The sequence below is a fragment of the Pungitius pungitius genome, chromosome 8 (genome assembly GCF_949316345.1).
Source record: "Pungitius pungitius chromosome 8, fPunPun2.1, whole genome shotgun sequence".
Lineage (NCBI taxonomy): Eukaryota > Metazoa > Chordata > Actinopteri > Perciformes > Gasterosteidae > Pungitius > Pungitius pungitius.
In genome coordinates this window covers 3,203,427-3,228,830 of record NC_084907.1, presented here as the reverse complement: position 1 = coordinate 3,228,830, position 25,404 = coordinate 3,203,427, and the positions used below count along the sequence as shown (strand labels likewise).

At 48.1% G+C, this 25,404-nt stretch overlaps 5 protein-coding genes across 6 annotated transcripts in view; 4 read left to right on the top strand and 1 right to left on the bottom strand.

Annotated features, from left to right (window-relative positions):
* The first annotated feature begins 572 nt into the window (after positions 1–572).
* Positions 573–2,197, top strand: LOC119229950 (H-2 class II histocompatibility antigen, A-U alpha chain-like). Its single transcript, XM_037490829.2, has 4 exons — positions 573–633; positions 862–1,119; positions 1,211–1,492; positions 1,590–2,197. Exons 1-4 carry the CDS (start codon positions 579–581, stop codon positions 1,706–1,708), a joined length of 714 nt encoding a protein of 237 aa, XP_037346726.2. The 5' UTR covers positions 573–578; the 3' UTR covers positions 1,709–2,197.
* A 410-nt stretch (positions 2,198–2,607) lies between these two features.
* On the top strand, positions 2,608–7,761 carry ccndbp1 (cyclin D-type binding-protein 1). Its single transcript, XM_037489883.2, has 11 exons — positions 2,608–2,777; positions 3,543–3,602; positions 3,797–3,876; positions 4,202–4,283; positions 4,431–4,527; positions 4,766–4,839; positions 5,547–5,623; positions 5,753–6,003; positions 6,519–6,579; positions 6,874–6,920; positions 7,199–7,761. The coding sequence occupies exons 1-11, from the start codon at positions 2,690–2,692 to the stop codon at positions 7,305–7,307; spliced, it is 1,026 nt and encodes a 341-aa protein (XP_037345780.2). The 5' UTR covers positions 2,608–2,689; the 3' UTR covers positions 7,308–7,761.
* Positions 7,762–7,794: 33 nt separating this feature from the next.
* On the top strand, positions 7,795–15,090 carry tgm8 (transglutaminase 8). The gene is made up of 15 exons (XM_037489880.2): positions 7,795–8,714; positions 9,644–9,808; positions 10,135–10,389; positions 10,554–10,672; positions 11,026–11,154; positions 11,283–11,460; positions 11,724–11,859; positions 12,021–12,130; positions 12,237–12,352; positions 12,441–12,567; positions 12,696–12,856; positions 12,977–13,151; positions 13,267–13,430; positions 13,798–13,931; positions 14,330–15,090. The coding sequence occupies exons 1-15, from the start codon at positions 8,690–8,692 to the stop codon at positions 14,484–14,486; spliced, it is 2,151 nt and encodes a 716-aa protein (XP_037345777.2). The 5' UTR covers positions 7,795–8,689; the 3' UTR covers positions 14,487–15,090.
* A 536-nt stretch (positions 15,091–15,626) lies between these two features.
* tomm34 (translocase of outer mitochondrial membrane 34) lies at positions 15,627–20,696 on the top strand. The gene is made up of 8 exons (XM_037489884.2): positions 15,627–15,919; positions 17,121–17,260; positions 17,517–17,616; positions 17,877–18,029; positions 18,375–18,547; positions 18,789–18,936; positions 19,220–19,346; positions 19,454–20,696. The coding sequence occupies exons 2-8, from the start codon at positions 17,131–17,133 to the stop codon at positions 19,553–19,555; spliced, it is 933 nt and encodes a 310-aa protein (XP_037345781.1). The 5' UTR covers positions 15,627–15,919; positions 17,121–17,130; the 3' UTR covers positions 19,556–20,696.
* Positions 20,697–20,885: 189 nt separating this feature from the next.
* Positions 20,886–25,404, bottom strand: part of flnbl (filamin B, like) — a 31,321-nt gene continuing 26,802 nt past the window's right edge. For both annotated transcript variants that reach the window (XM_037489868.2, XM_037489869.2), the window contains 8 exons: positions 24,412–24,678; positions 24,149–24,286; positions 23,940–24,055; positions 22,755–22,887; positions 22,476–22,652; positions 22,157–22,375; positions 21,853–22,062; positions 20,886–21,621 (listed from right to left, as the gene is read on the bottom strand). In XM_037489868.2, the coding sequence (XP_037345765.2) occupies positions 21,434–21,621; positions 21,853–22,062; positions 22,157–22,375; positions 22,476–22,652; positions 22,755–22,887; positions 23,940–24,055; positions 24,149–24,286; positions 24,412–24,678 (1,448 nt within the window). In that variant the 3' untranslated portion in view covers positions 20,886–21,433. The remainder of the gene's footprint in view (positions 21,622–21,852; positions 22,063–22,156; positions 22,376–22,475; positions 22,653–22,754; positions 22,888–23,939; positions 24,056–24,148; positions 24,287–24,411; positions 24,679–25,404) is intronic.

The window sequence follows — 25,404 nt, the reverse complement described above, 5'->3', positions numbered from 1 at the left end:
TGTACAGAATAAACAACATAATAGAGTTATAACACATCTGATGCTTTCGTTATAAATGATTCAAAATGACAGCAGTGGAACAAGCAGAATAATGTCCAACGCTTCCGATGAGAAAACCCCCAAAAAACGCAAACACAAGAACCGTTTCCTGTGAACGGGAGCTCACAGGAAACACCTGCTCGCAGTAAGAGGCCCGTGAGGGTCTTTATGGAGTTAAATCAATATGTAAATTGATTTCAAAAGGCGTTGCTCCAAAGCAGTCAATTGAGACAAGAAAATCATGCAGTTATTTTTAACACTCATGCAGTGTTGCGTTTTTACTTTTTAATGAATAGATGTTGCACTCGATTCCCTTAAGTGTGAATCTCACACCAGAAAAACACGTGTGTCCTGACTCTTTGTAGAGAGAGAAGAGAGAAGAGGATCAGGTTACCACTTCCTGTTTGAGTCTCCTGGGATACAACGTTCTCCACTGGCACTCTGTGGGGACCGGCGGGCCGAGGCAGAACTCTTTGAACTTCCTGTATCTGTCCCTGTCGTCCTTTGGGAGGGGGGGGGGGGGGGGTCTGGGGAGGAAGATGGCTGCGATCCTGCTGCTCGCGTTCGCGGCGGCGGTTTGGACCTCGGCAGCAAGTAAGACTCCGACTGCAGCTTTTGATAAGACAGCGTTTGGCTCTTTGGCTCTTTGAGTGTGAAGTGAGAGCGTGATGTTGGGAGGGGGGGGGGTAGCTGTAGTCAACTTTCTTTTTAGGAAGTAAAAGTAAAAGAGAAATAATAGACTTCGGTGTGTTATCGCCTCGTAGAGGCCGTGATGTTTGAAGGGATCACCAGACAAACCTTCTTCTGCCTCCTGCCTTTCAGGCTCCTTCCATGACTTCCACTACACCTACGGGTGCTACGAGGCCGGGGAGGTGCGGGTGCACGTCCTCCTGGACGGGGACGTGGTGGTGTACGCAGACTTCACCAGGAAGGAAGTGGTGTTCCTGATCCCTCAGCTGCCTCAGCCTCTGAGAGACTTGAAGAAACTGTTTTACGACATCGGCAAATCCAGCTTCACCCACTGTCGCAGCGTTTTGGCCAAAGCCAAGAAAGCGTCTCCCGACGTGACCATACCACAAGGTACTCCTCCCACACCTCTCCCCTCACCGACGTCTCGGGTATCCCCCCCCCCCTGCCCTCTGACCAGCTCTCTCTCTCTCGTTCGGGCCAGACCCTCCGGACCTCTCCATCTACAGCCGGCACGAGGGCCGCGGCGGCGTGGCCAACACCCTCTTCTGCCTGGCCCACGGCTTCTACCCCCCCTCCGTCAACTTCACGTGGACCAAGAACGGGGCGAGGGTCACGGGCGGCGTGTGGGAGCTGCCGTACGGCCACAGCGGGGACGGCACCTTCAACAGGCTCTCCACGCTGAGCACCACCCCCCGGGAGGGGGACGTGTACTCCTGCTCGGTGGAGCACCGGGCGGCCCGCCGGCCCCTCGCCAGGAGCTGGGGTGAGAAGGAGGTTGTGTTTTTATCGTGAAGGCCTGAGGGGGGCGGGGGGGTCTTCGCGGCGGTGGTCCTGAGTGTGTTTTTCGTTCCGTCCTGCAGAGCTGAAGGGGGGGCCGAGTCGGGTGAGTCCGGCCGCCGGGTTCTTCGGCGCCAGCCTGGTCGCGTGCCTGATCGGAGTCTGCGCCGGAGCCTACTTCTTCGCCAAGAAGCCAAATTAGAGACCTCTGGGTCTCTAAATGCTTCGCTTTGTCTTCTCCAACTCACACTCAATGAGCTCACGCTCCTCTCCTCATCGAGGGGGGGTTTCTGTGGACGAAGTTACTGTGAAGGACATTAAACTGGATATGAACCAGAATCAATGTAATACCGATGCATCTATATGAAACACATAATTGAACTATATAGAGACCAGATTGTCTATTGACTAAATGATTTATGAATGATGGATAGATGTCTTATTATGTGCAACATTACTAAGCATAATATGTTAATGTTCCATGGAAGGATGATAACATAAGAGTCGGATAAAATGGGCAAACCTTTACAGCTCAGTAAAACACCACTCTATTGATAGAAGATAATCCAATTTGTGATTTAAGGTGAAAATAAACAGACTTTGTTGATGATTAAACAAAATCTGCTGATGACAGTGATGTGACATTGAGGAGGAAATGCAGCCGGTCTGATCTACAAATGAAAAGTTCAACGGGAGTAGGAAGAAAAGTGAAGTTGTGGAATTAAATTCCACATAGAAAAACTGAACTGAACTAGAAATGACTGAAAGGAAAGGTTGAAATAGAAGAGGTAGAAGTTCATGTTGGTTGTTTATTGACTTTATTTCTCAGTATCTTCAGATCTTTAGGAGTAGTCGGTAAAAAGTGTCGTTTTTCAGTGGATATTTTACAGGTTAATAGTCTAATAACTTAGATCCACCATGAGACGTCTCCAGCTGATTACTTGTATTGCAAGTAAAAACACAATGACGATAATGAAAAAAGGAGGTTGGTAAATTAAGCAGAGGCATTTCCTCGTGACTTATTTTGCTTTCGGTCTCAATTCTCCAATTTCCACACAAGGTGTCGCTAAAGCGGTAGACTGCAGTGGCGGTCCGTCCTTTATATCCGTCCCCCTTCCACCTTCCGCCTCTTATGTAGTTCCACAACACGCATGTTATCGAGCTTTTAAAAAAGTTTGGTGTCATGAGTGCTGATACGTGTGATGAAAACGTGTCTCTGCCTTTACGAAATCTACTGAACTCCATCCGGTGCGTCACAGACAGAGTCAGAGGTATTTATGACGTATTGGGTGCGATGCGCGTCGGAAAATCAGCCTAGCCGAATGCTAGTTCGCGACAAGCTAACGCTGAATGTGCCAAATGTCGCTTTAAAACTGCCGGCAAAATACATCAGTTATTCGGTTAACGGTTTTATTAGATCTACAATGAGCTCAGCTGGTCCGCCATGTTTTGTGTGGGTTCTTTAGCGCTGTCTGCTAGCTTTCAAGCTAAACCCGACCATTAGCTACTAACGTTAACTAAATAACATCTTTTAATGTTCGCGTTTTTTGTTGAGTGTGTTTCAGCAGCTGGCGGATTTGAATTAAAGTTAATTGTCACTTCGGAGGATGCGCTGTTTGTTTGCAGCCGCATGATTCTGTAGTGTTACTATGACGTCATTATAGTCCTGAATGACGTACGTATATATAGTACTAGAGTAAACAAATGACAAATTAAAGAATTACCCCTGACGTACATCTCCATCTGAGTTAGTAAAAATTGCTGTGTAAACAACATCGAGATAGTTAATTAACATAATTATTAAGAACCAGAAGACAAAGGAAAAGAGCCCACAGCTTTCAGATGTTCAATGAATGTTACATATCACAAAATTTCCATTAATCATAAAAAAATACATTTATTATCTCTACGGCACCTGGATCCAAATGAATTGCTAAAAATTGTTGTGCGATCTGATCATTTTTAAAATCGTTTTAACGTGATCATCCAAAGTTCCAGATTTAATTTGTTCTAACTGGACGTCTCCTCCTCCACAGATGGCGAGTCCAACGCGTCGGAGGGAGCGTTCGACCTCTCCAACTTCCGGGACGCTCTGAGTTGAGTGTCGCTCATCGTCCGTCTACGAAGCGTATTGGCGAATAAACAAATAGTTCACTCTGTGTTTTCTACTTACTTATTTATTACAAATCCACTCATCCCTTTAAATGAAGCCCCGTCCCTTGACCTCATGGTCGTCATCCTCCTCTTTTCGATCAGTCCCTTTTAACGTAGCTGTCTCTTCTGTCCTCAGACCAGGCGGTGAAGGCTGTGTCCCATGAAGCCACCAAGCTCAGCCTGGCCTTCTCCAAGCCGCCGCTGCCGTCACCGCAGGTCAGATTCCTACTGGATGAACGTCTGTCCCGGGTTATTCATCTAGGTTTATGATCCACAACAAGACGCTTCGGTACAAACTAGGAAAATATAATATATCAGAAACCTGACCGCTGTGTATCATTATGGTCAGGCACAAAACCCATTACCACCACAGATGATGTCACAGATGATGTCACGGCTAAAAGCCTGCAGTAAAAAAACAAAACACCAAATTTAAGAGATAATAAAGGAGTCTCAGCCCATTCTTTCAATGTTTTCAAGCTAAAATGATAACAACAAAAACAACCCCCAAGAAAGGTTAACGGCCTCTTCTGTCTCACAGGACGTAGAGAAGTTCTCCGAGTCCACCATGAAGAGCGTCCTCAGTCTGTCCACAGTCTACTACTGGCTACCCAAGGACCAAGGTAAACGCTGAAGGGACCGTGAAGCGCTCTTCTCTCACTCATCCCGCCCTCCTTCAGACACACGCACGCACGCACACACACACACAGATGAAATGGACAGAGGACAACGGCGGCAGCTTGACTCGTCGTCCCTCTTGGTGCCTTCAGGTGTGAGTCTGCGCCGGCAGGTCAGAGACGCCACGGTCGAGGTCCTGGAGGGCGTCGCCCAGCTGGTGGAAGTCATCCTGAGCTCGCCGCTACAGAGGTACACACACACACACACCTGAGCCATGTTTTTGTATTAGTTGTGAGTATAAAAAGTTTTCACCACCCATTGAAAGTTTCATAGTTTTAAGAAACTGAATTTGAATAAGTGTAATGTGCCAAAAAAATGTGGATCAAGTGAAAACAAATATTTTTATTTTGCTTGATTTCTGTCCACTATATTGTGACTTTTTAGCTTGTCTGTTCCTCTCTTCCTCCTCCTCCTCGGCCCCCTGCAGTCTGTCCCAGGACCAGTTAACGTCAACAGGAAGTGTTTGGTCGGCCTGCGACCACTTTGCCCAGTTGCCACAAGGTCAGTAGATGTTAACATTTAAGAAAGAACATGCACAGCTTTTGAAGAGTGTGTGTTTAATCTTTTTTTTTAATTTAAATTCTTTTTAATTACATTTTTATTTTGTATTTATATTTATGGTTTTTATTTAAAAAATGTTAAATGCCAGACAAACCAAACATGAAGGGAAACGGGCTCCTTTGGACGCTTCTGGTTCTGACTTCCTGCATCACGGGGACCGACGTGGGAACACAAGTCCATTAGCGCCTTAATGTGTGCGATTGTGAAAGTAGTTCCATTACTAATTACACCGACCGACTGGTCCACAGAAGTGATTCAAGACGCTTTATTTTGGAATTGCGCCACACGCTTTTTTTATCCCACTAAGGTTTGATCCTGAGAAATTAAACGAGAACGAAACATTATAATAATTGAGAATAATTAGAGTAATTTCCGGATTGATTAGAACTATTAAGAATCATTAGACATGTTTTCTTTCTGTTTCATTAACGCACATTAGTGTGTATCTTAAGAGGGACTTTGAATGTGATAAAGTACTTTAAGTATTTGCTTTACATAACGTGTGTGTGTGTGTGTGTGTGTGTGTGTGTGTGTGTGTGTGTGTGTGTGTGTGTGTGTGTGTGTGTGTGTGTGTGTGTGTGTGTGTGTGTGTGTGTGTGTGTGTGTGTGTGTGTGTGTGTGTGTGTGTGTGTGTGTGTGTTCTACAGATAACAAGGCGGCGGTGTTGATGGTTCTGTCTGATCAGATTGGAGTTGTGAAAGATGCCATAGAGGAAGTAGAGCAGGTACACACACTCCCTCGCTCTGTGTTTAGTCTCCTGCTCCGTGGTTACCTGTCATCTTCCGGATCATCGGCACGAAGGCGTGGTCACATCAAGAGCTGAATTACTGAATACTGACCCCCTCCCCCACAGGCGCTGTCCGAGGCCGAGGACCCGTTCAGTGACGTCCTCGACAACGACCAGGAGCCCCGGGGCAACCAGGACACCTACTGGTCAGAGCATGACCGGCTCCTGATTGGTCCGTGCCGGGGGCTGATGATGGCGGCGGCGGCGTGCCTCAGGAAGCTGACGTCGGCGGTCAAAGCGAACGGTGACGTCACCACGGCCCAGAACCTGGCCCAGCTCGACGACCTGGCCGACATCACCAAGGAGATCAGTCCTGTGTAGGAACACACACGCACACGCACGCACACACACACACACACACACACACACACACAGGAAACATTGTCATGTGATCGTAGTGAAGAATGAAACGTTACAGGAATCTGATGAGCCGGTGTACTCTCCTCCTGCTCCTCTGGTCCTATAGAAGTCCATGAGAAGATAACTCTACTTCTGTCTGGATTCATTCCCTCAGTAAACATTGTAAACATGAGTTTATGGTCCTTGGGCTCTAGTTTCAACACAGCATGACGTTCATTTAGTGACTGATGGTCCGTTGAGGGTCAAACAGACCATGAAGCAGAGAATGCTTTAGGGCAGGGCTCACTGTGATTGACAGGCCTTTACCACGGTGTTTGATCTGAAAGGTGTCCGATAAGATCATTCCGACTGATAAGAATCGGCTCCACGCCAGCAATACACTGTTCTGTTCACTGTTCTGTTCACTGTTCTGTTCACTTCTTATTACATGTGGAGGAAATAAAACACCGGTCTGTCTCTCGCTGTCTTTTAGTCTTGATGATCTGGCTCTGTGCCTCTACCCCCCAATGGACTACAGCGGAGTAGAGAACAACGTAAGACACACACACACACACACACCCTCATTACTAATTGGCTGGTTAGGTGAAGTCAAATCTGACAAACAAATTAAAGCGTATTAAAGCCCTTAATAGAGGTGCAGATTCTTTTGGGGAAATTTTGTCATTTCACTTGAATCGGGCGGGTGTTGCAGACTCAGCGGGTGGAGCTGCGGGCCGTCCCACTTGCTCAGTGGTTCCCAGCACCAAGCGTCTAAAGGGATCTTTTTTATTTCACTTTAAGCGATCCATTGACATGTCAAAGCATTTATCATTTATTTCCCTTTACAGGTGTCCAAGTTGGCGGCCTTGTTAAAGAAAGTTTTGCAGATCATCAGGTGAGCTCGATTGAGTATGATTCTTTCACATGAAAAACAACCCGAGATGCAGCGTTCGGGGGAATATTCAAGGAGGTAACTTTCCAGTAGAATTAGGAGGAATGATGGCAATTAAGAGGTGAAACTGAGACAAGGAGGTTATGTTCTCTGCCTTCATCCAGCGTGTGATGATTATTCCTTATTCATTATTATCTGGCATCAGTGTGAGAAACATCACCCATTCACAGATTTAATGAATCTTTGCTAATCTGTCGCTCTGTGTGCGCCTACGTGAACAGGTCCAGTCACGTGTGTGGAGAGTCACAGCTGACCTGGGTTCAGTTCTTAGAAGGAGCCGTGGATCACAACCTGCAGAAAGCCAAAGACCTCATTCAGCAGGACAGCTAGTGTGTGTGTGTGTGTGTGTGTGTGTGTGTGTGTACGGAGTAGGAAAATAAAGGATTGAGTCCTCACATGAACTCCTGGTGTGTCTCTGCTGCATATGTATTGCGTCACAAGACGGACATGGATCAGGCTTAATATTACACACGTTCAAATTGTCCCTCCTTATAAATACTGCATCACTTTTCATTATTATTGATAATAGCATTGAAGAAATATCCATAAAAATATTTTTTGAGACCATTTATGGTTTGCTAAACCAAAGAAAATAAAGTATTCCATGTTCATTTACTTCTTTTTTTGGTCCTTGTGCAGGATAACAAGGATTTTTGAAGAAAGAAACATTGCAGTTGGGCTTTAAATTGCCTGCACTATTTCCAAATTAGATTGAGATCAAACAAATAGAGCAAATTAGCTGTACGAACCAAACCACAATCCATGCATAATGATTTATGTATTAAAATGTGCACGTTCCCAATAGATAAAATGTGTAAAGCAGCCCTCAGAAACATGAATACATTGCAGGTCTGTTCTGCTGTAGCCTCTTAAGTCAGAAATAATTGTTTTGGAAAACACAAAACCTGCAGAGCTTCTTTTAAGGTGTGTCCCGTTTAGTGTGTGGCATCTCGATGCCACGTGAATCACTGCCTTCAATCCCTGCAGAACACATTTATTTCCTTATTTCTCACGCGAATATGCAGCAGCGACATCGCCACTCCCGAGATTTCTCCCACACAAACTTTCTATCTGAGTCACTTTACTTGGAAATTCTAAAAAGTCTGACGTCTGTGAGGTTTGTGATGTGTGAGCAAGCGAAGCGAAAGGGATCAGCAACGAGGTCTTTTGTCCTCTGGATGGTTTCGCTCCTTCCTCTTACGTCATTTCATGTGTCTCACTCATCATGTCGTCGTAGTGAAGGACACTGAACCCCGGATGCACTGGACAGAAGGGTCCAATTCTACATACAAACCTTTTCATAAAAACTAAAAATCAACAGTTTAGAGTTGACTTCCTGTACGTGACGTGTGGCATCAAAAGACACCATAAGACCTGCTATTGCTATTTTTGGGGGGTTTATTCCCCCAAACAGCAAGTTGTAAAGCGGCTTGTTCGATGAAATTGCCCTTTCTTGCTCTCGTGAGTTTGCACTTACTGTCGGTGACATGTGAGTGTAAAAAAATGTGACATGCAATCAATTGCCATCTCAAAGGCCAATGTAGCAATGGAACACCACCAGGAAGTGACTAAGCATGCATGTGGCCATACAACGGGGGGGGGGTTGGGCTTTGTGAGGTATTTGATAAAAACAATGAAAGCCTGTAAGTCACCCGTCAGTGCGCCAAGGACCTGACTTCTCCTCACACCTCCTCCTCCGAGCTACAGGGAAGATGACAGCGGAAGGCGGACAATCCAGTAAGTAACCTCTACAGACCTTCAGGTGGGGGGACAACAGGCGGGGGAGGGGGGGGGGGGGTAACGAGCTGACTCGACGGGCCTCAGGGAGACCGAACGAAACGCACCCGTGGTGAACTTAATGGACCCCGTGGTCTCAGCCTGGAGGAGCGTTCATGCAACTCTGACGCGTCGGGGCAAAGAGGATTTGCCTTTTATTCTTAGTCCGGATCAAATAGAAATGACGATTAAACAAAGTAAAGCGGCTGAAAGGTGGCTTTGATATTTACATGGAAGTAACTTGTGTTTTCACAAAAAAAAAAAATAATCTGTCGTCATAACAGAATAAATGTCATACTACATTGAAGAAAACCAGAAACTAGCTTTCGAGGGCATAAAATTGTTTACCGGGGGAATAAATATAGTCATTTTTAACTTTGTATGGAAGTAGCAGACTTCTGTTTACACAAGTTTAGAGACACTTGTACACTTGTCTTTACAGACTCCGAGTCCACTCTGTCATCTCAAGCACCTTTGTGCCTCTGAACAATTCAAATTGCCACCTGTAAAGCGATGTTTCTGTTTTTTTCCGTTGCTATGGCGACGTAGGCATGGGTGACGCGCTGTTTCTTCTTGTCCCGTCTTGTCCTGTCCTATTGTCTCCCTCACTGACGCCACGGGACGCCACATTTCACAATATGCCAACTTGACTTCATCCAACCATCGGCCCCCCCCCCCCTCGCACAGCACTGGTATCGGGTTCATTAATCCTTGTCACCTGCCATCGTGGCCTGCTTCTTAATACCCAGGGAATAAAAAAAAAAACAAATATTACTTTTAATAAATAAATCCAAATGCTTTTAGAATATTTGGACCCCAAACCTCGTTCAGCAGCCTGAAGTTCGGAGACTCTGTCAACTTGTTCATGTTATTTTGTGTTGGTCTTTCAGTCTTTAAAGGAGTGGACCTCCACCCTAAGGACAACAACCTCGCCCATCACACCAGCGTCCTCTCGGACGATCGGCTGGTTGTGCGGCGAGGGAAGCCCTTCAAGGTGACCTTTAATCTGGGACGACCTCTCAGCGGTCAGCCGCTCACCCTTAAAGCCACCACAGGTTGGTCTCCCATTCAATCGGCTGTTTTAATCATCTTTTTAGCTTCTCGCTCAGTAACTTATTTTATAGATGATGTTTCCCACGAAGATTCCAACTTCACGTATTCTTATTCAATTTCCTGAAAATATTGTTAGATATCCGTGGTGTTATATTTAAGTCAGACACTTTGAACACAAAAGCTTTTCTCTCAATTACTTTAAGCTTTCATTGTTCTGTGCTGTACTAGAAACTATCACATCAGGGCTTTTTAACTTGTGTTAAATACATAACAGCATTGACTTAACGCCTGAACTACCCCCCCCCAACCCTCACCCTCGTCCCTGCAGGACAACAACCGAGCGAGGAGCAGGGCACCCTGTCGCTCTTCGGCCTCACACCGGTCAACGGACGTTCTCCTTCAGCGAAGGCGGTGTGGAAGGCGGAGCTTCACGGGGGCGCCTCCCTGCAGCCGGGCCTCCTGGTCCTCAGCATCACGCCGCCGGCCGACGCCCCCATCGGGGAGTTCAGGCTGGTCGGGATCCACCAGGACGAGTCGAGGCTGCTGGGGACTCTGGTGGTGCTCTACAACCCCTGGTGCCCCGGTACGTCTGATGCTAAATATATATAGATATATATATATATATATCTATATATATATATCTATATATATGTAGCACTCAGACTAAAGCAAAGTATTTTATTAGCATCTTATCTGTACACTGAATAACACGGTTGCTCCGTCTGCATGAATTCCCTCTCTCTGTAGATGATTGGGTGCATATGAAGGATGAGATGGAGATAAATGAGTATGTGATGAATGAAAAAGGAGTGATCTTCAAAGGAAGCAATAACTACATCATCTCTGCCAACTGGGACTATGGGCAGGTATTCTTATACACACAAACACACTGTTTCTTTTCTGTCACTTTAGTGGACATTCCATTGTAATCCTGAGCCTAAATATTCAATAATAAATATAACCGGTTTTTCACCTAAATGTCATAATTTATGCCATGGACGGCGGGTGAGTCCCCACAATGGGAATGTGTGAATAAATGTATGTCCTCACAATATCAGCAATACAAGCGCGCACACACACACACACACCCTAGTTTAATGAAAACAAATTGTAGCCACGTTATCGATGATACTGATGTTCTCTTCAGGTTTAAATCATATTCTGTATTGACACCACGAAGATACACTTCAAGAGAGTCTCCTCTTTTGCTCCTGTTCAGTTTCAGGACAAGATGGTGGACATTTGTTTGAGGATTTTGGATGTCAACCACAAACACTCCATCGACCCGGCTGACGACGTCTCGGCGCGTTGTAACCCCATCTACGTCAGCCGCGTAGTCAGCGCCATGGTAGGACACGCCCCCTTTCCTTCCCGTCCCTTCACAGCAGCAAAGCATCGACGGCTGACATCATTTGTTCAGAGTCCAAATCCTACCTAAAGAGCTACAAAGATTGTATTGCTGTTTTTTTCCTCCAGATCAACAGCGAAGACGACAGCGGAGTCCTGGTGGGACGCTGGGACGGTCGCTACGGTGACGGCTACACACCGGCTCACTGGACCGGCAGCCACGCCATCCTCAAGCGCTGGTTCGACAACGGCTGCAGCCGGGTCAAGTACGGCCAGTGCTGGGTGTTCGCCGGCGTGATGTGCTCAGGTAACGAGAACACCAGCCTCAGATGTTGGTTTCCGCAGAATTGGAAAAAAAATCATGAAGAAAACTCCCATCTGCGACATGGTTCACCTCCTCTGGAGGATTGTGATTGACAGGCCTCTCCCTGGAAACACGCATTAAGCGTGCTCGAGTTCTCCGTGACACGCCCTGGTGTCAGTTTGTGGGGCGACAGAGTGGCGCCGTGTTTCTTGGCTGTTTTTTTCTTTTTTTTTTAAAGCGGGCTCCACTGTCCTGTTTTCCCCCAGTGATGCGCCTGCTGGGCATCCCGTGCCGGGTGGTCACCAACTACCAGTCGGCCCACGACAACAACAAGAACCTGATCATCGACGTCTACCACGCCGACTACGGAGTCCGGGAGAGGCCCTCCCCCGACAGCATTTGGTGAGGCCTTAAAAATTCCTTTAGGTTCAAACACCGCACGCACCTTTTGTCACATTCCTTAACCAGCTGTCTGTGGAATGATGTCAGACAAGGTCTTCACTAGATTGATTGACACAGCGCGCAGACCTGCTGCTTCATGTTTACCATGATACCTCCGGCAGGAACTACCACGTGTGGGTGGAGGCGTGGATGAGGAGGCCTGACCTGGCCAAGGACGGAGCGTACGACGGCTGGCAGGTTCTGGACCCGACGCCCCAGGAGAAAAGTGACAGTACGGACTCCCCCCCCCTCTCCCCCCCCCCCTGCGTCTCTGCGGCGTGCGAAGTTGAGCGGCGCGTTGCTTTGTGTTGACGGTGCGACGTCTCTCTCTCCCGCAGGCATTTACTGCTGCGGCCCGAGTCCTGTGGCGGCCGTCCTGAACGGCGACACGCACCTCAAATACGACGTCCCGTTCGTCTTCGCCGAGGTCAACGCCGACTGCATCGACTGGCTGGTGCGTGGCCCCGATTCCCCGGCGTCCCATCGAGGGCCCCAGGGGGTCCATTTCTGTTGTTCCTGACGTTGTGTGCGTGTCCTCTCAGGTGAAAGCTGACGGTTCAATGTTGAACATCTCCACCGACACCCGGAGAGTCGGTCAGAACATCTCCACCAAGGCCGTCGGCTCGGCGCAGCGGGTCGACATCACCAGCAGCTACAAATACGCAGAAGGTGGGTTCAACGCGCGCAACTCTGAATTCTTCTTCTTCTTCTTCTTCTTCTTCTGGAGCCCCCCCCCCGATGAGGGAAAGGAGGTTAGACTCATGTGACCGAACCCCCCCCCACACCTTTGTTTATAGGAACGGACAAGGAGAGGTCCACCTTCCTCCGCGCCACCACCGCGGAGAAGGAGGCGAAGAACGAAAAGCCGGGCGACAAAGTGGGGAGCGCGGGCGCAGAACCGCCCGTCGCCCCCCCGAAGCCTGACCCCGCGCCGCCGGTCAAAATGCGCATTGAACAGGTGCGTCACCCCGGAAGCTAACAGTGACGGAGAGAATGCTACGCTGCTTCGAGAAACTGTTGGTGGACTTCGAGACCGTTTTTGATCGGCGTACTCTGGCCTTTTTTTCGTGTGCCGCAGGTGACCCCCCCGACCGACGGGAACGACGTGATGTTGACGTTGGTGCTGCGGACCGAGGGCGGCGCCGCCAGGCTGCTGTCCGTCAACATCAAGGCGGACGCCATGAGGTACAACGGCGTCCTGGGTGTGACCGTCCACAACGAGGTGAAGGAGACCACGCTGCTGCCCGGGACAGGTGACTCTTCTTCTATGGTTTTGTAGCTGTTGAACTTTGGAGGAAGAGATCTCGAAGGGTTCATTGTGTGGGGTTTATTTTTTCTTGTCTAATATATTTCTTTTGTCTCCTGGAGATGGGTCCATCCCGATCCGGATCAAGTTCTCCGACTACCACAAAGCCATGACGGACTGCGACTGCATGAGGGTTTCAGCCGTGGCGACGGACAAACGCGAGCCGCAGAACTTGTACCTGGCCGAGAGTGACGTCATGCTGCTGGACCCGCCCATCACCGTCAACGTCAGTGCAGAACCCCTCTAGAACTGAAACAGCGAGGCGTCCATCTTTGTTGGAACCGTCTGTGCCTCTCTTCATCCTCAAAGCGGAGGATTAGAGTTTCCGGATGAACACAATAATAATAATAATAATAATAATAATACAGCTTGAAGCTAAATACTCTGCACACTAATCCAGAACCATTGTGCATAATAATATTACACAGCTTTGGTGAACACTCAATGCTGATTGGTCAATTATTACAACGCTGGATGCAATTGGACTATGTTCTTTATATAAAAAAAAAAAACATTTTATAATGAACAATAAAATTAAAACATCTTATTATATATGGTGAGACTATAACATCTTCTCAAATGTGTGTTTCCAGATTCCCAAAACGGCCAGAGTGAACCGCGAGGTGCAAGGCGAGCTGTTCTTCACCAACCCGCTCAGCGAGACGCTGACGCAGTGCAGTCTGACGCTGTCCGGGAGCGGCCTGATCCTCGACGAGCTTCAGTTGAAGTCAGTGTGTGTGTGTGTGTGTGTGTGCAGGCGTGTCTGTTATAGCCGATGAATGCTTTTCAAGGTGCAGTTAAAATAACAGAACTTTATTTTATGACTAAAGCAATTATCATCGGTGATAAATCACAAAATAACAGTTTGAAATGAGAAACAACACCTTGTTCTCAGAATATTAAAACAAACATTTTCATAGTTGAGATGTTCGCAGCGTTCAGATTTATACGCTGACACCAAAAGCTTTTGGTGACCTTACCCAAAAGAGTTGCAACTAAAATAGGCAACTTTTTCATCTGTCTGATCAAAAGGCGCATCGCTGTAACACGAGGCCGCTCAGTTAGATCCGAAGCGTGAACCCTAATGTACCCACAAACTGACCCCGAGTCTTTGCCGCCCACCAGGATTCCAGATCTCAAGCAAAGCACCAGGCTGTGTGTGAGGTTCCCCCTCCTGCCCTACAGGAGCGGGAAGAGGACTCTGTTGGTGGACTTCGACTGCTCCGCCTTCAGAAACATCAAGGGCAGCGCCGCCATCGACGTCCAGCCCTCGCTCTTCTGACGCGCCAAGGGCAAAGGTCACCAACAAAACGTCAAATGTGAATAGCAGGGAAGGTGCATAAACCAGAAAGATGGAGCTGCCAGATGAGGGCGGTTTGGATGTTTTTAGGTGTTTCTTGTGGTCTGATCCAGGGTGCTGGATATAATATTATGTAAATACGGAGCATTCAGTGCTACTATCTGCTGTCTGATATCAGCGAACCTTTTAAAAGTATGTGTTGTTTATCTAAATTGAACCCCTATTTGTGTTATTTAAGCCGGGGCAGCGGGGACCAGTTGAAAGTTTAAATGCAGCTAAACCTCATTTTGTGAGGGATCTTTTCACTTTTTTAAATCAATCTCTTGAACTTCGTCTCGCTTCTTTGGGGAAGTGAGCTGCCGATGAAGAAGCTTCTCTTTGTGGCTAAACAAAAAGAATAAATGACCAAATGATGTGTTAGATGGACTGTCTTTGTCTCTATTTACATGTGTTTACTGTTTAATTAAAAATAAATAAAACGTTTATGATGTGGCCCGAGTGTGACTTTTCAGATCATTATGTAATCACAATGCTGTGACTTGAGGATTTGCATGAAAACTAGAACTAGAACAGTGAGTGAGTTAAAAAAATATATATATTTATTGCCCAAATATATGAACACACACAAGGAATTTGAGCAAAGATTATAATTACAAAAAAATACAAAGTGACGACTCACAGGTTTTATGTACAAGCTAAATGGTTTTTTTTTTAATCATAACATTTCATAAATGATCTAAATAGTGCAAAAGATACACATGTAAATATATTATGTATGGAGTATAAAGAATGCTGACTGATGAATACAATACAATACAACACAGAGTATTTTGAACTGTAAACATTAAGTGTAAGTGGATCTTTTATTACTACAGGCGTAGATATAATTGACTCGTTTCACCCTACAGATTAATTGACATGAACATTTAATAATGAACACATGTTCTTGAAATGTGAATACACAGATATATCAAATGTGTATGCATAATTACAAATAATACACGTATACAGAAATGTAAACAGATGTTACGTCGCTTATACTTTTTTCACAATGTATGATGACGTCACATCCAGTACGGCCACCAGGGGGATCGGTGCAATTATTCAATGTCCTACAACTTTCCACAGGACCTGAACGCAGCGCGGCGCAGCGATACGGACACAGTTCCGTCCCGAAGCCCGACAGAGAGCCGCTAAGCTAGTCACAGCTAACCCGCAGCAGCACCCGAGCCCAGCAACACCGTCGCGGCGTCTCGACGTTCACGTTAAAACAAGTAACGCAGAGTAATGTCAGTATTAACGACGAGTACAGTTAATATCAGGTAACGTTTCCGGCAGCCGTTTCGACCGAGCCGTAAAGAAGAGGAGGACTTCATCCACCGCGTGTGTCGCTTTCTCTCAGATACCGGCCGCCGGTAAGAAGTGTGCGGCAGCTTCCTTACGTAGGGGCTAACGGCTAGCTAGCTAGCTAGCGGTTGAAGAATGGTGAGCTCGCTAGCTACCTGGGGGAAAACTCCACTCGAGTTAGCGTGTTTTGGCTAGCGAAGCGAATGTAGCGATGAGGTAACGTTGGTAGGAGATGGAGCGACAGTTGAAACGGAGGATTCGGGAACACAGCGGCACGAAGAGTCGTATCTCAAAGACAAACGATTGGGTTAATAGCTGCTAGGGAACTTGTCAGTTAGGGGACGCCATCGGGCTACGACAGTAGTTTGTTAGCTAACGTTGGAATGTACTTGTCGGCTTGTCGGTGCGCTCTGTAGGGCCAAGACTAAGGCTGGTGACTTACATTTTGGGCATAATTGGCAAACCTGAGCCAAGTATATTCGTGTTGTGTTGCGTTCCCCGCCTCGTACTCTGCGGTCAGGATTTCAGTTTTAGTTGAAACTGCGTCAGAGAGGTGCGTGACGTTACGAGATGTAACGCAACGCAATGAAATACCAATTAAAACGAGCTCGAATTGAAGGCTTAAGAATCACAATACGGTTGAAATGAACAACTCGTTTAAACCGCACCGTTGGCCGGAGATACTATTATTAGGTGCCACTCCGGTTTTCGTCATCCTCTTATGTGGAGGAATGACTTGCATTTACCTTGCTGGGAGGCAGGTGGTAGCAGTTTGTCCTGAGTGAGCAGCTTCTATGTGCAGAGCTTGCAGCAAACATTGCTTTTTCTACTTGTTACAGCTGAAGTGAGTTGAAGAACCTGGGGCCTGTTGGTGTCTGATCAGTGTATGCACCTCGCCACTTCAAGCAGGTCCATCCACTGTGTTGAGATCTGACTAATAATATATTGATATGTAGTTAATGTTTATTGGATTTGGAGGTCATTGTAATTGTTGCCAGCCAGGAGATACAAAGTTGAAACTAATGCCTTCCTAGAATCATTCATTCCCGCAGAGTTTGGTTCTGTTTATGAAAGCAAAGGAAAGATTCCTAACTCGAGAACTAAGACCGACAAGAATATCCTGCATCGTACCGGCAGCCAGAACGAATCTGTAAATATGTAATGACGTATTTTAAACGATTACGAATGTACCACGTCTCCATTTGTATGTATACGGTTTCCTCGGGTACATGTCCGGATCTATTTGGTAACTAGTGTTTTATCTTTCAGTAAAGAAGAGATGCCTCAGAAACAGAGGACCAAGTCCTGGACGGAGTTGAAACAAGCTGGAAATGAATGTTTCAAGACAGGCCAGTATGGAGAGGCCACCAATCTTTACAGCCAGGCAATCAAAGAGCTGGAGAAGTCCAGTAAGTGGTGCTTGGATATCATCTGTCAATACATATTAAGTATACACTCAATCATGTGTTCTTTACAATAAATAGTTGACGGTTTCCATAAACCTGGTTTGGAGAAACGGCCCGGAGCAAAACAACATGCTGCTCAACTTCATTTAGACTAATAAATCAACAATGTTCACTGTTGATGACTGAATGACTTTTCACTGAAGGGGTGTGACCAGTTGTGCTGAATGCTCCTCTGCAACAGTCTTATTTCTCTCTTCAGATAAAAAGAACCCAGAGGATTTGGGCATCTTGCACTCAAACCGTGCAGCCAGCTACCTGAAAGAGGGCAACTGTGGCGAATGTGTGAAAGACTGCAACACGTAAGTGTTTTATTTGTGTCTTCCTTTTTGTTTTTCGTGCCATGTTGTCAGCGACTCTGTGTTGGGGTATAAATGGTTCGTATCAGCTATACCTAATAAAGTGATAATCCTCTGTGAAACGGTTTACTTTTATGCTAGCTATCTTTTTCGTGATAAAGGTGTTTTGCCACCGCTTGTATCTTGCCGCTTTGGCTCTTTGACCAGGACAATTCGGGCCCATTCTCCCGTCACCTGGAGGAAATGTCTGTGTTTTCTCTCAGTTCTCTGGAGTTGTTCCCGTTCAACGTGAAGTCCCTGCTGCGCCGGGCCGCTGCCTACGAGGCTCTGGAGCGCTACAGGCTGGCTTACGTAGACTACAAGACGGCTCTGCAGATCGACTGCAGCATCGCAGCGGCTAGCGACGGCACCAACAGGTACCTGGTGGTGTAGATCGTCTGAGCGGCGATGGCGATGTTCACATGTGTCCACTGCAGTGTTTTTAAACTACTACCTGTGTACTGTCACAGTGTTATTAGAATATATGGCGGGGCTAAGAACTGAGTCGTTTGCACTATCCGGTGTGGTCACACACACACATACGGGCGGTAGCAGGTGTTTAAACTATTTACGTTTCATGATGATCAGATCTATTTCAAGCTCTAGAAGCCCAATGGAGAGATTTCTTTTTCCAGGAATCTTTCGTTCTATTTAGAGGATGAAATGCGCCGTTTCAGGACCCTTTTCTGCTCACCGTGTTTTTATTTTGAATCGTCTCTCAGGATGACGAAGGCGCTCACAGAGGCAGACGGCCCGTCATGGAGAGAAAAGCTCCCCCCCGTCCCCACGGTGTCTCTGTCCGATAGAGAGAAACTATCCCAGAAGAGCACAGCCACCGCTGCACAGCCCACCGCGACCCCCAAACAGAACGGCACCCGACAATCGAACAAACCTGGTGAGAACATCCTGGAATCTGAATCATTACTAACAGAACTAGATATTCTTATTTGGCTAAAGTAAATGTATTTATACAATAAACACTTAGTCTTTAAGTCTTCAGCCCTTATTTATGTGGAGCCTTCATTATGTGAAAAAAGTCTGATAACTGACCAGCTGCATGTTAACAAATGCTCTCATTCTCAGTCTGGAGGAACATATTAATCCATATTTTCTGTTTTTTTTCCCCCTCCAATCAGTTCCCAGTGACAAAGACCTGAAGAAAGCACAAACCCTGAAGGAAGAAGGCAACGCCCTGGTGAAGAAAGGAGAGCACAAGAAGGCCATAGAGAAGTACAGCCAGAGCCTCAAACTCAACCCCACCGAGCTCACGACCTACACCAACCGGTGGGTCACAGCTCGCTTCCTCCATTCTTCTCCCTTCAGAGCAGGAACCCGCTTTAAAAAAAGGAGAGAAACAACTGAAGCTTTTAAAGGAGTTGTTAAATTAACCTTTTAATCCATCATTTAACACCAACTTTGCTGAAACGAGTTGACTGAATGAAAATTTCTCCATCGTGAATGTCAACTTCTTCTCATGAGAACTTTATCTTCACCCACGATGTTTCTCTGGGTTTTTAGTTATAATATCCTTCAGGAGATCTTCCTGATGTCATTGTGTGTGTGTCAGGGCGCTGTGTTACCTGTCGGTGAAGCAGTACCGGGACGCCGTCCGGGACTGTGACGAGGCTCTGCTCATCGACAGCAGCAACATCAAGGCTCTCTACAGGAGGGCTCAGGCTCACCTGGAGCTCAAGGTGAGACGGGAGTCCTCCTCCTGGCGAACGATTTTAGCTTCTTTTTAAAAAGGACGCTCTGCTGTTACTCTGTTCGGCCTCTAACCCGCGTCTCCGTCTCCCTGAAGGACATCAAAGGCTGCGAGGACGACCTGAGCACCCTTCTCAGGGTGGAACCAAAGAACGTGGCCGCCCTGAAGATGCTGCAGGACGCGCGCAACCAGAAGTGATGAGCCGGAGGGGGGGGGGGGCGGGGGGGCTTTAAGGAGCGGTCACTACGCAGCCTACGGGAGGGGGGCAGCCGAGCAGTGACACCATCCGGCCGCCTTCGGTCTGTGTTTCCCAAAAGCTTTGTTCGATTCCGCTGGAAAAAACGCCAGCTCGGCATCAAGCTGCTTCTGGAAAACTCTGCTCCCCCCTGAGGGGACTGAGGGGGATTCAGGAAGAAGCCTCGATGATGGTATTCTACCGGTTTTAGTGTCACTGAGTATTTATGGTTATTTATGTAACGGCTGAGGTTATTGCCATGCATCACGGTTCTAAACGGAGAATAAACCTCTACCTGGTGTTGGATGTGGAGCCCTGTCCACATGTCATGTGACCCAACTAAAGGCGTTGTCATATTCCCACATCAGAAGGCTTCCATTAAATAATTTGATACGGTAATAAGGAATCAATACAATCCACTGCAGTGTATGTCAAAATAATAAGTATTCAGGTTGAAGGAAGGTTCCACATCAACTTCTCGTTGCAGTTCCTTCTGTTTAGAATTTAAAGTGCGTATTGAAGCCTGATCATAGATCCCAGCTGAAGGTTTATTCTGCGTTTAGACTACAAGTAAACAACCATTTTAACTTACTGTTCTCCACTCAGGTAGTTCATTCTCCTGTGTTTGGTTCTGAGGCTTTCGATCACCTTCTACGTGGGATCCTCATTGTCGGTTGTTTCGGGGGAGCTGAGCTGTGTTTTAGTTGACTGTCTGGGCCCCGATATTCTCAAGTCATGTGAACACGAAGTACAGGTTGTACGTGTGCCGTTTAAGCTCCGCCCACCAAACATATCGACACATCTGTCTCACTCCACTATAATTGTGCTTTTGACTTTTAGGTCCTGAGAGTCACTTTGTTCACATGTCATTCAAAAAGAAAGTGAAAGAACCCTGTTGGTTGGGTGGCCCGTACAAGATGCTGTCCTGTGATCCTGCTGTAGCTTGGCAATCTCTATCTTGCCCAAAGTGCCTGTCTATCTCCTCCGTCTCTTCCCAAATGTCCTACATGCAAGGAAGGTTTATGAAACTAAATCCTTTTTGTTTACCGTTGTATCATTTCTGTAACTTTTCGTTTGAACTGCAAATAAAATAAGAAATAAACACTCAATTGTACTGTTTTATAAAAATACATCATGGCTGCATTGATACTTAATTTACTATGTCAAGAAAAACATAGTATCCGTAACTTGTCAGAAAGGTACATTTAAAAGATTTACAAAAAAGTAATTGCCAACATCAAGACCAGTATTGAATGTTCGCCACTAAAGTGAAAGAAATCAAAACAAATGTCCTTAATTCAAGTTGATTTTAATTACCAAATGTACATCGTCTCATTTAAAAAAACACCCCAAGACACAATTAGAAGTTACTATTCCCTAAACAGAAAATGCCTCATCCCTTAAGTAACGATGAACATTTAAACATCCAGGCGAGATGTGAAGACAGATTTACACAAACTATCACTTTATTTTCCAGCGCTACAGTCAGCGGCTAACAGTCACCCAAAGGATGCTGGGATATCAGTAGTATAAGTGTTGCAGGGTTGTTCTCTGAAGTAGTCAAAGGGGTCCGAGCATCATTTAGTGAAGATCTGTGTTGAGCCAAAGACTAAATCAAGTGTGCAAAATGTCTCTATTGATCATTTCGAGTAGTTTTACACTCCAGATGTCAGTAGCTTTGATTCCCTGCAGAGAATACGAACCGTCTCCATCTAACGCTTTTTCTTTAATTAGTGTTTTTCTTTTTTCTTGAGGGGGCAGTTTGGCAGATTGAGACCCCTCAAAGCACAATGTACAACAGTGCAGCTCATGGGTTTCCACTCAGAACTCCGGTGGGCGGCTCACGGCACGCTGACCTGGAAGGGGGAGCCGGGGACGTGGTCCTCGCCCCACTTCACCACCAGGATGTAGTTGCCCCGCTCCTTCAGCATGTAGCTCACGTTGTACTGCAGGTTGCCCAGGTGCTTGACCAGGACCTCCTCGCAGGGGGTCTGCGGGCCCAGCACGCCCACCAGCAGCATGTTCTTCCCTGGGGAGGGAACGCCAGCGTCATTAAAAAGGGTTAAAAAAAAAGAACATGCTGTATTTAAGACATTGAGACCATAAACTCATGTTTACTGAGGGAATACATCTAGAGAAGGAGTCATTTTCTCAGACTTCTATGGGACCGGTGGAGTCGCCCCCTTGTGGTCACAACAGAGAAGGAGTCATTGTCTCAGAGGCGACGGCGAGGCCGCGTTGTGGGCGGAGCCTTCCTTACCGGCCTTGCTGCAGTCTAGCGAGAAGTTGCTCCTCTGGCCCACGAAGGCCTTGCTGAGGCCGGGGCCTCGGCTCGACACCTTGCTGGCGTCCGAGTCGCTCGGCCAGGGCGCCGCGCCGTGGGCGAAGCTGCCGCTGGACGGCCTGACCGCCGGATCCACCGTCAGGGTCGACGTCTCGCTGGTGCTCGTGGCGCTCACCAGCCGAGAACCTGGGAGACGGGAAAAAGATGATCCGATAGATGTTCAGACATATCAGATACTGTTGTACCTCCGTCCCTCACTTTAAGCTCCGCCTCCTCTCACCTGTGACTTTGGCCTTGAAGGGACTGCCGCCGATGTGATTCGGCCCCCCGTACTTGATGCTGATCAGGTAGTTCCCGGGCGCCATGGGGGTGTACTGCACCTTGTAGCCCTCCGGAACCTCCCTGCAGTCCATCTTCACCTTGGAGGGGCCCTCGATGGTCACGGCCAAGGCCCCGGGGCCCGCCTTAGTGTTGTTGATGGTGAACTCTGACTGGCTACCTGCGCGGTTTAAAATAAACACAAACCATCATTCAACCTCTTCCAGCCATCATTTGGCCTTTAAATAGGAATCTTCTTTGTGGAGGGACAGGTGGCGCACCTGTCGTGCCTCTCTCCAGCCCGGCGCCGTACGCAGAGACCAGACCGGCTTCTCCCGTCTGCCCCGGGTCTCCGACTCGGACCTGGAAAGGACTTCCCGGGATGTGAGAGCCGTTGAACTTCACGTCGATGGTGTGGACGCCGTTCTCCCTGGGGATGAACCGGATGGCGTACTTGTCTGGGAGGACAAGGACGGAGGATGGGTTTAGTCACCACGTCTGAGAGGGGGGGGGGGGGGGGGGGGGGGTTGACAATGGTTAAAAAAAAAATATATACACACCTTGTTCCAGCTCTGTGACGACACACTCCTCCAGGGTTCCGGAGGGGCTGTGGACTTTGGCCTCCAGTTTGCCCCGCGCTCCATTCAGACGCACCGCAAAGGATGCTGGGTGATTCGCCTTCAGACCAGACTCCTAGACACACACACACACACACGCAGACACACACTCAGTGTGCTGGAGAAACAGTCACACTTTTTTTTAAAAATACAAGCGTGAAGGAAGCAGAGTTTCCTCCGGCTCTTACCTGAGCTCCAGGTGGTGCAGCTTCAGCAGACGGAGGCACACACACACACACACACACCTCTCTTTCAGCGTTGTATTTTTTACAAATTATTTTAAACTGCTGGTCGACTGTTTTGTCATGAAGCCAGTCCACCGTCTACAGTAACCCAGGAGGGACAAACACAACAACGGTTTAAGACTGCTGCGACCTGCCACCTGTCTGCTAGGTGGCGCCATGACACACACACACACACACACACACGCCGACTACAGCCGGCCTCCGTCTGCTGTAACCAGGCAACCCGGGAGCTGACCACCACGCTGATAATGCTGTTAAAACGCCATTAAATGAAACACAAGAGAGACACCTGAGGTTCCACACGGGACAGAGGAGGGATGACCAGAGCCAGGCAAAACCTATGCTATTGGGGCTTTGTTTTCCTTTAATAATTACACAGTACACTGAAAGTGTAGCAAGTTTCCTTTAATATCCGTCTATGGTCTCATTAATGATCCAATATGCGGCCCTAGTGAAACGTATCATTGACATTGGACAAAATATGTTGGAGTTTGTTTTAGGGTCAGAGCATCTTGATATTTGATTGACTAACATGTTCCTCAAATGTAAAGAGTCTATTATTCTACATGACTGTTTGCCTGGCTGCGGTCAAATCCATGAGGCCAGTTGCATAAAGAAAATGTTCTTTTCATTTTCTACCCGATGATCTGCGTGAATGCGAAGGTTCGACTGACGCCTCTTTAAGGAGGACTACTCCTACTTAACTCGTTGCTGCTCACTGAACTGTTGGACTTGGGTCCAAACATCAGACCCTAAAGTCACCAAACAGTCGAGCCGTCGCACCCCGATCATCCACCTCGGCCCCGATTTATGCAACTGCGCCCCGCGGCCCTTGAGCAAGGCAGGGCCCGGCTGCGTGTGCAGGTGTCTCCTCGTGCCTCACCTGAAGGCCGGTAACAGTGAGGCGGCGGGCGTCGTTGGCCGGAGCGACAACGGGAACCAGGTAGGGGCTGTCGGGGATGTGCTGCTCGTTGAACTTCACCGAAATCTCATAATCACCTGGAATAGGGAGGGAGAGAGGGGGGGGGCACAACAACGTCACTCAGCGGTACAAGCCCCATGAGCAGTTAGGAGTGAGTGCGAGTCATGTACCGGGGTCCTGAGCGACGTAAGAGACGCCGCAGGAGCCGTCCTTGCGGTCGTCGAAGGAGATCTCGGCCCGGCTGGGCCCCTCCACGGCGATGGACAGGCCGCCGGCGCCGGCCTCCCGGGTCCAGATGCTGAACTCCGCTGCAGAGAGAGAAAAGACTGACAAAAGAGCCAAACGCACAAAACACACAGATCGCCGTGTCCTCCATGAAGTGGAGGCGAATGAACGCACAACTGTGTGTGTGTGTGTGTGTGTGTGTGTGTACCTGGCTCTCCTGCCTGCGCTCCCTCCAGTCCCGGACCTCCCGCCGTCACCTTGGCGGCGCCGCCCTCGCCGAGGGGCCCCACGGTGAACTGGAAGGGGCTGCCCGGCACGTGCACGCCCCTGTACCTCACGCTCACGCTGTGCACGCCCATCTCCGTGGGAACAAAGCGCACGCAGTAGGTGTCGTTGCCCGCGGCGACCAGCTCGGCGGGCTGACGGGCGCCGGAGGGGGACGTGACCTCGGCGGTGACCTCCTGCATGTCGATCCCTGTAAAGAAAACCTATGAGTTTTAAGTCCGCTTCTTAAAAAGTAAAATAAATATGGGGGGGGACAAGAGGATGAAGAAGCATCTGTAACTTAAGCATAAAGCTCGTCTTGCTTTCTGCTGTTGGGTTTTTACCCCCCCCCCCCAACAACAACGCACCCTCCACCTGGGCATCAACGACCCAAACGCCCCTCGTTGCCCTCGACCCCCCCGCCAGCACCACGCCGGAGAGGCCAGAGATGAGGCGCACTCGCCCGGGGGAGAGGCTCCGATCCCGGGAGAGCGAAGAGGAACGAACCCTCCGGCCGACGGACCGACCCGACCAGCGCAGGGAGCAGCAGGAGCGGAAGGAGGCGCGAGAGAGGAGCTGCCGAGACAAGACGAGGAGGAACCAGCTCCCTGGAGGGAGAAGAGGAGGAGGAGGGCAGGAGGGAGAAGGACGCAAGGAAAGGAGGGGGAAGAGAGCGGGATGGTAGGGCAGAGGAGGAGAGGAGAAGCTGAGGAGGAGAAGTGGGAGACGAGAAGGAAACGAGCAGAGAAGGAAAAAAGGGGCCGAATGAGGGAAGGTGAGACAAAGGGAAGGAAGGAAGGAAAGATCAAGAAAGGACAAAAGCTGACAGAGGACACAGAGCAGCAGTGAGAAACCACAGAAATGTCCACAGAGGAGACGGAGGAGGACGAGCAGCTCTGAGGACGGGACGCCTGCGGTCTGGGACACAACGTGACCC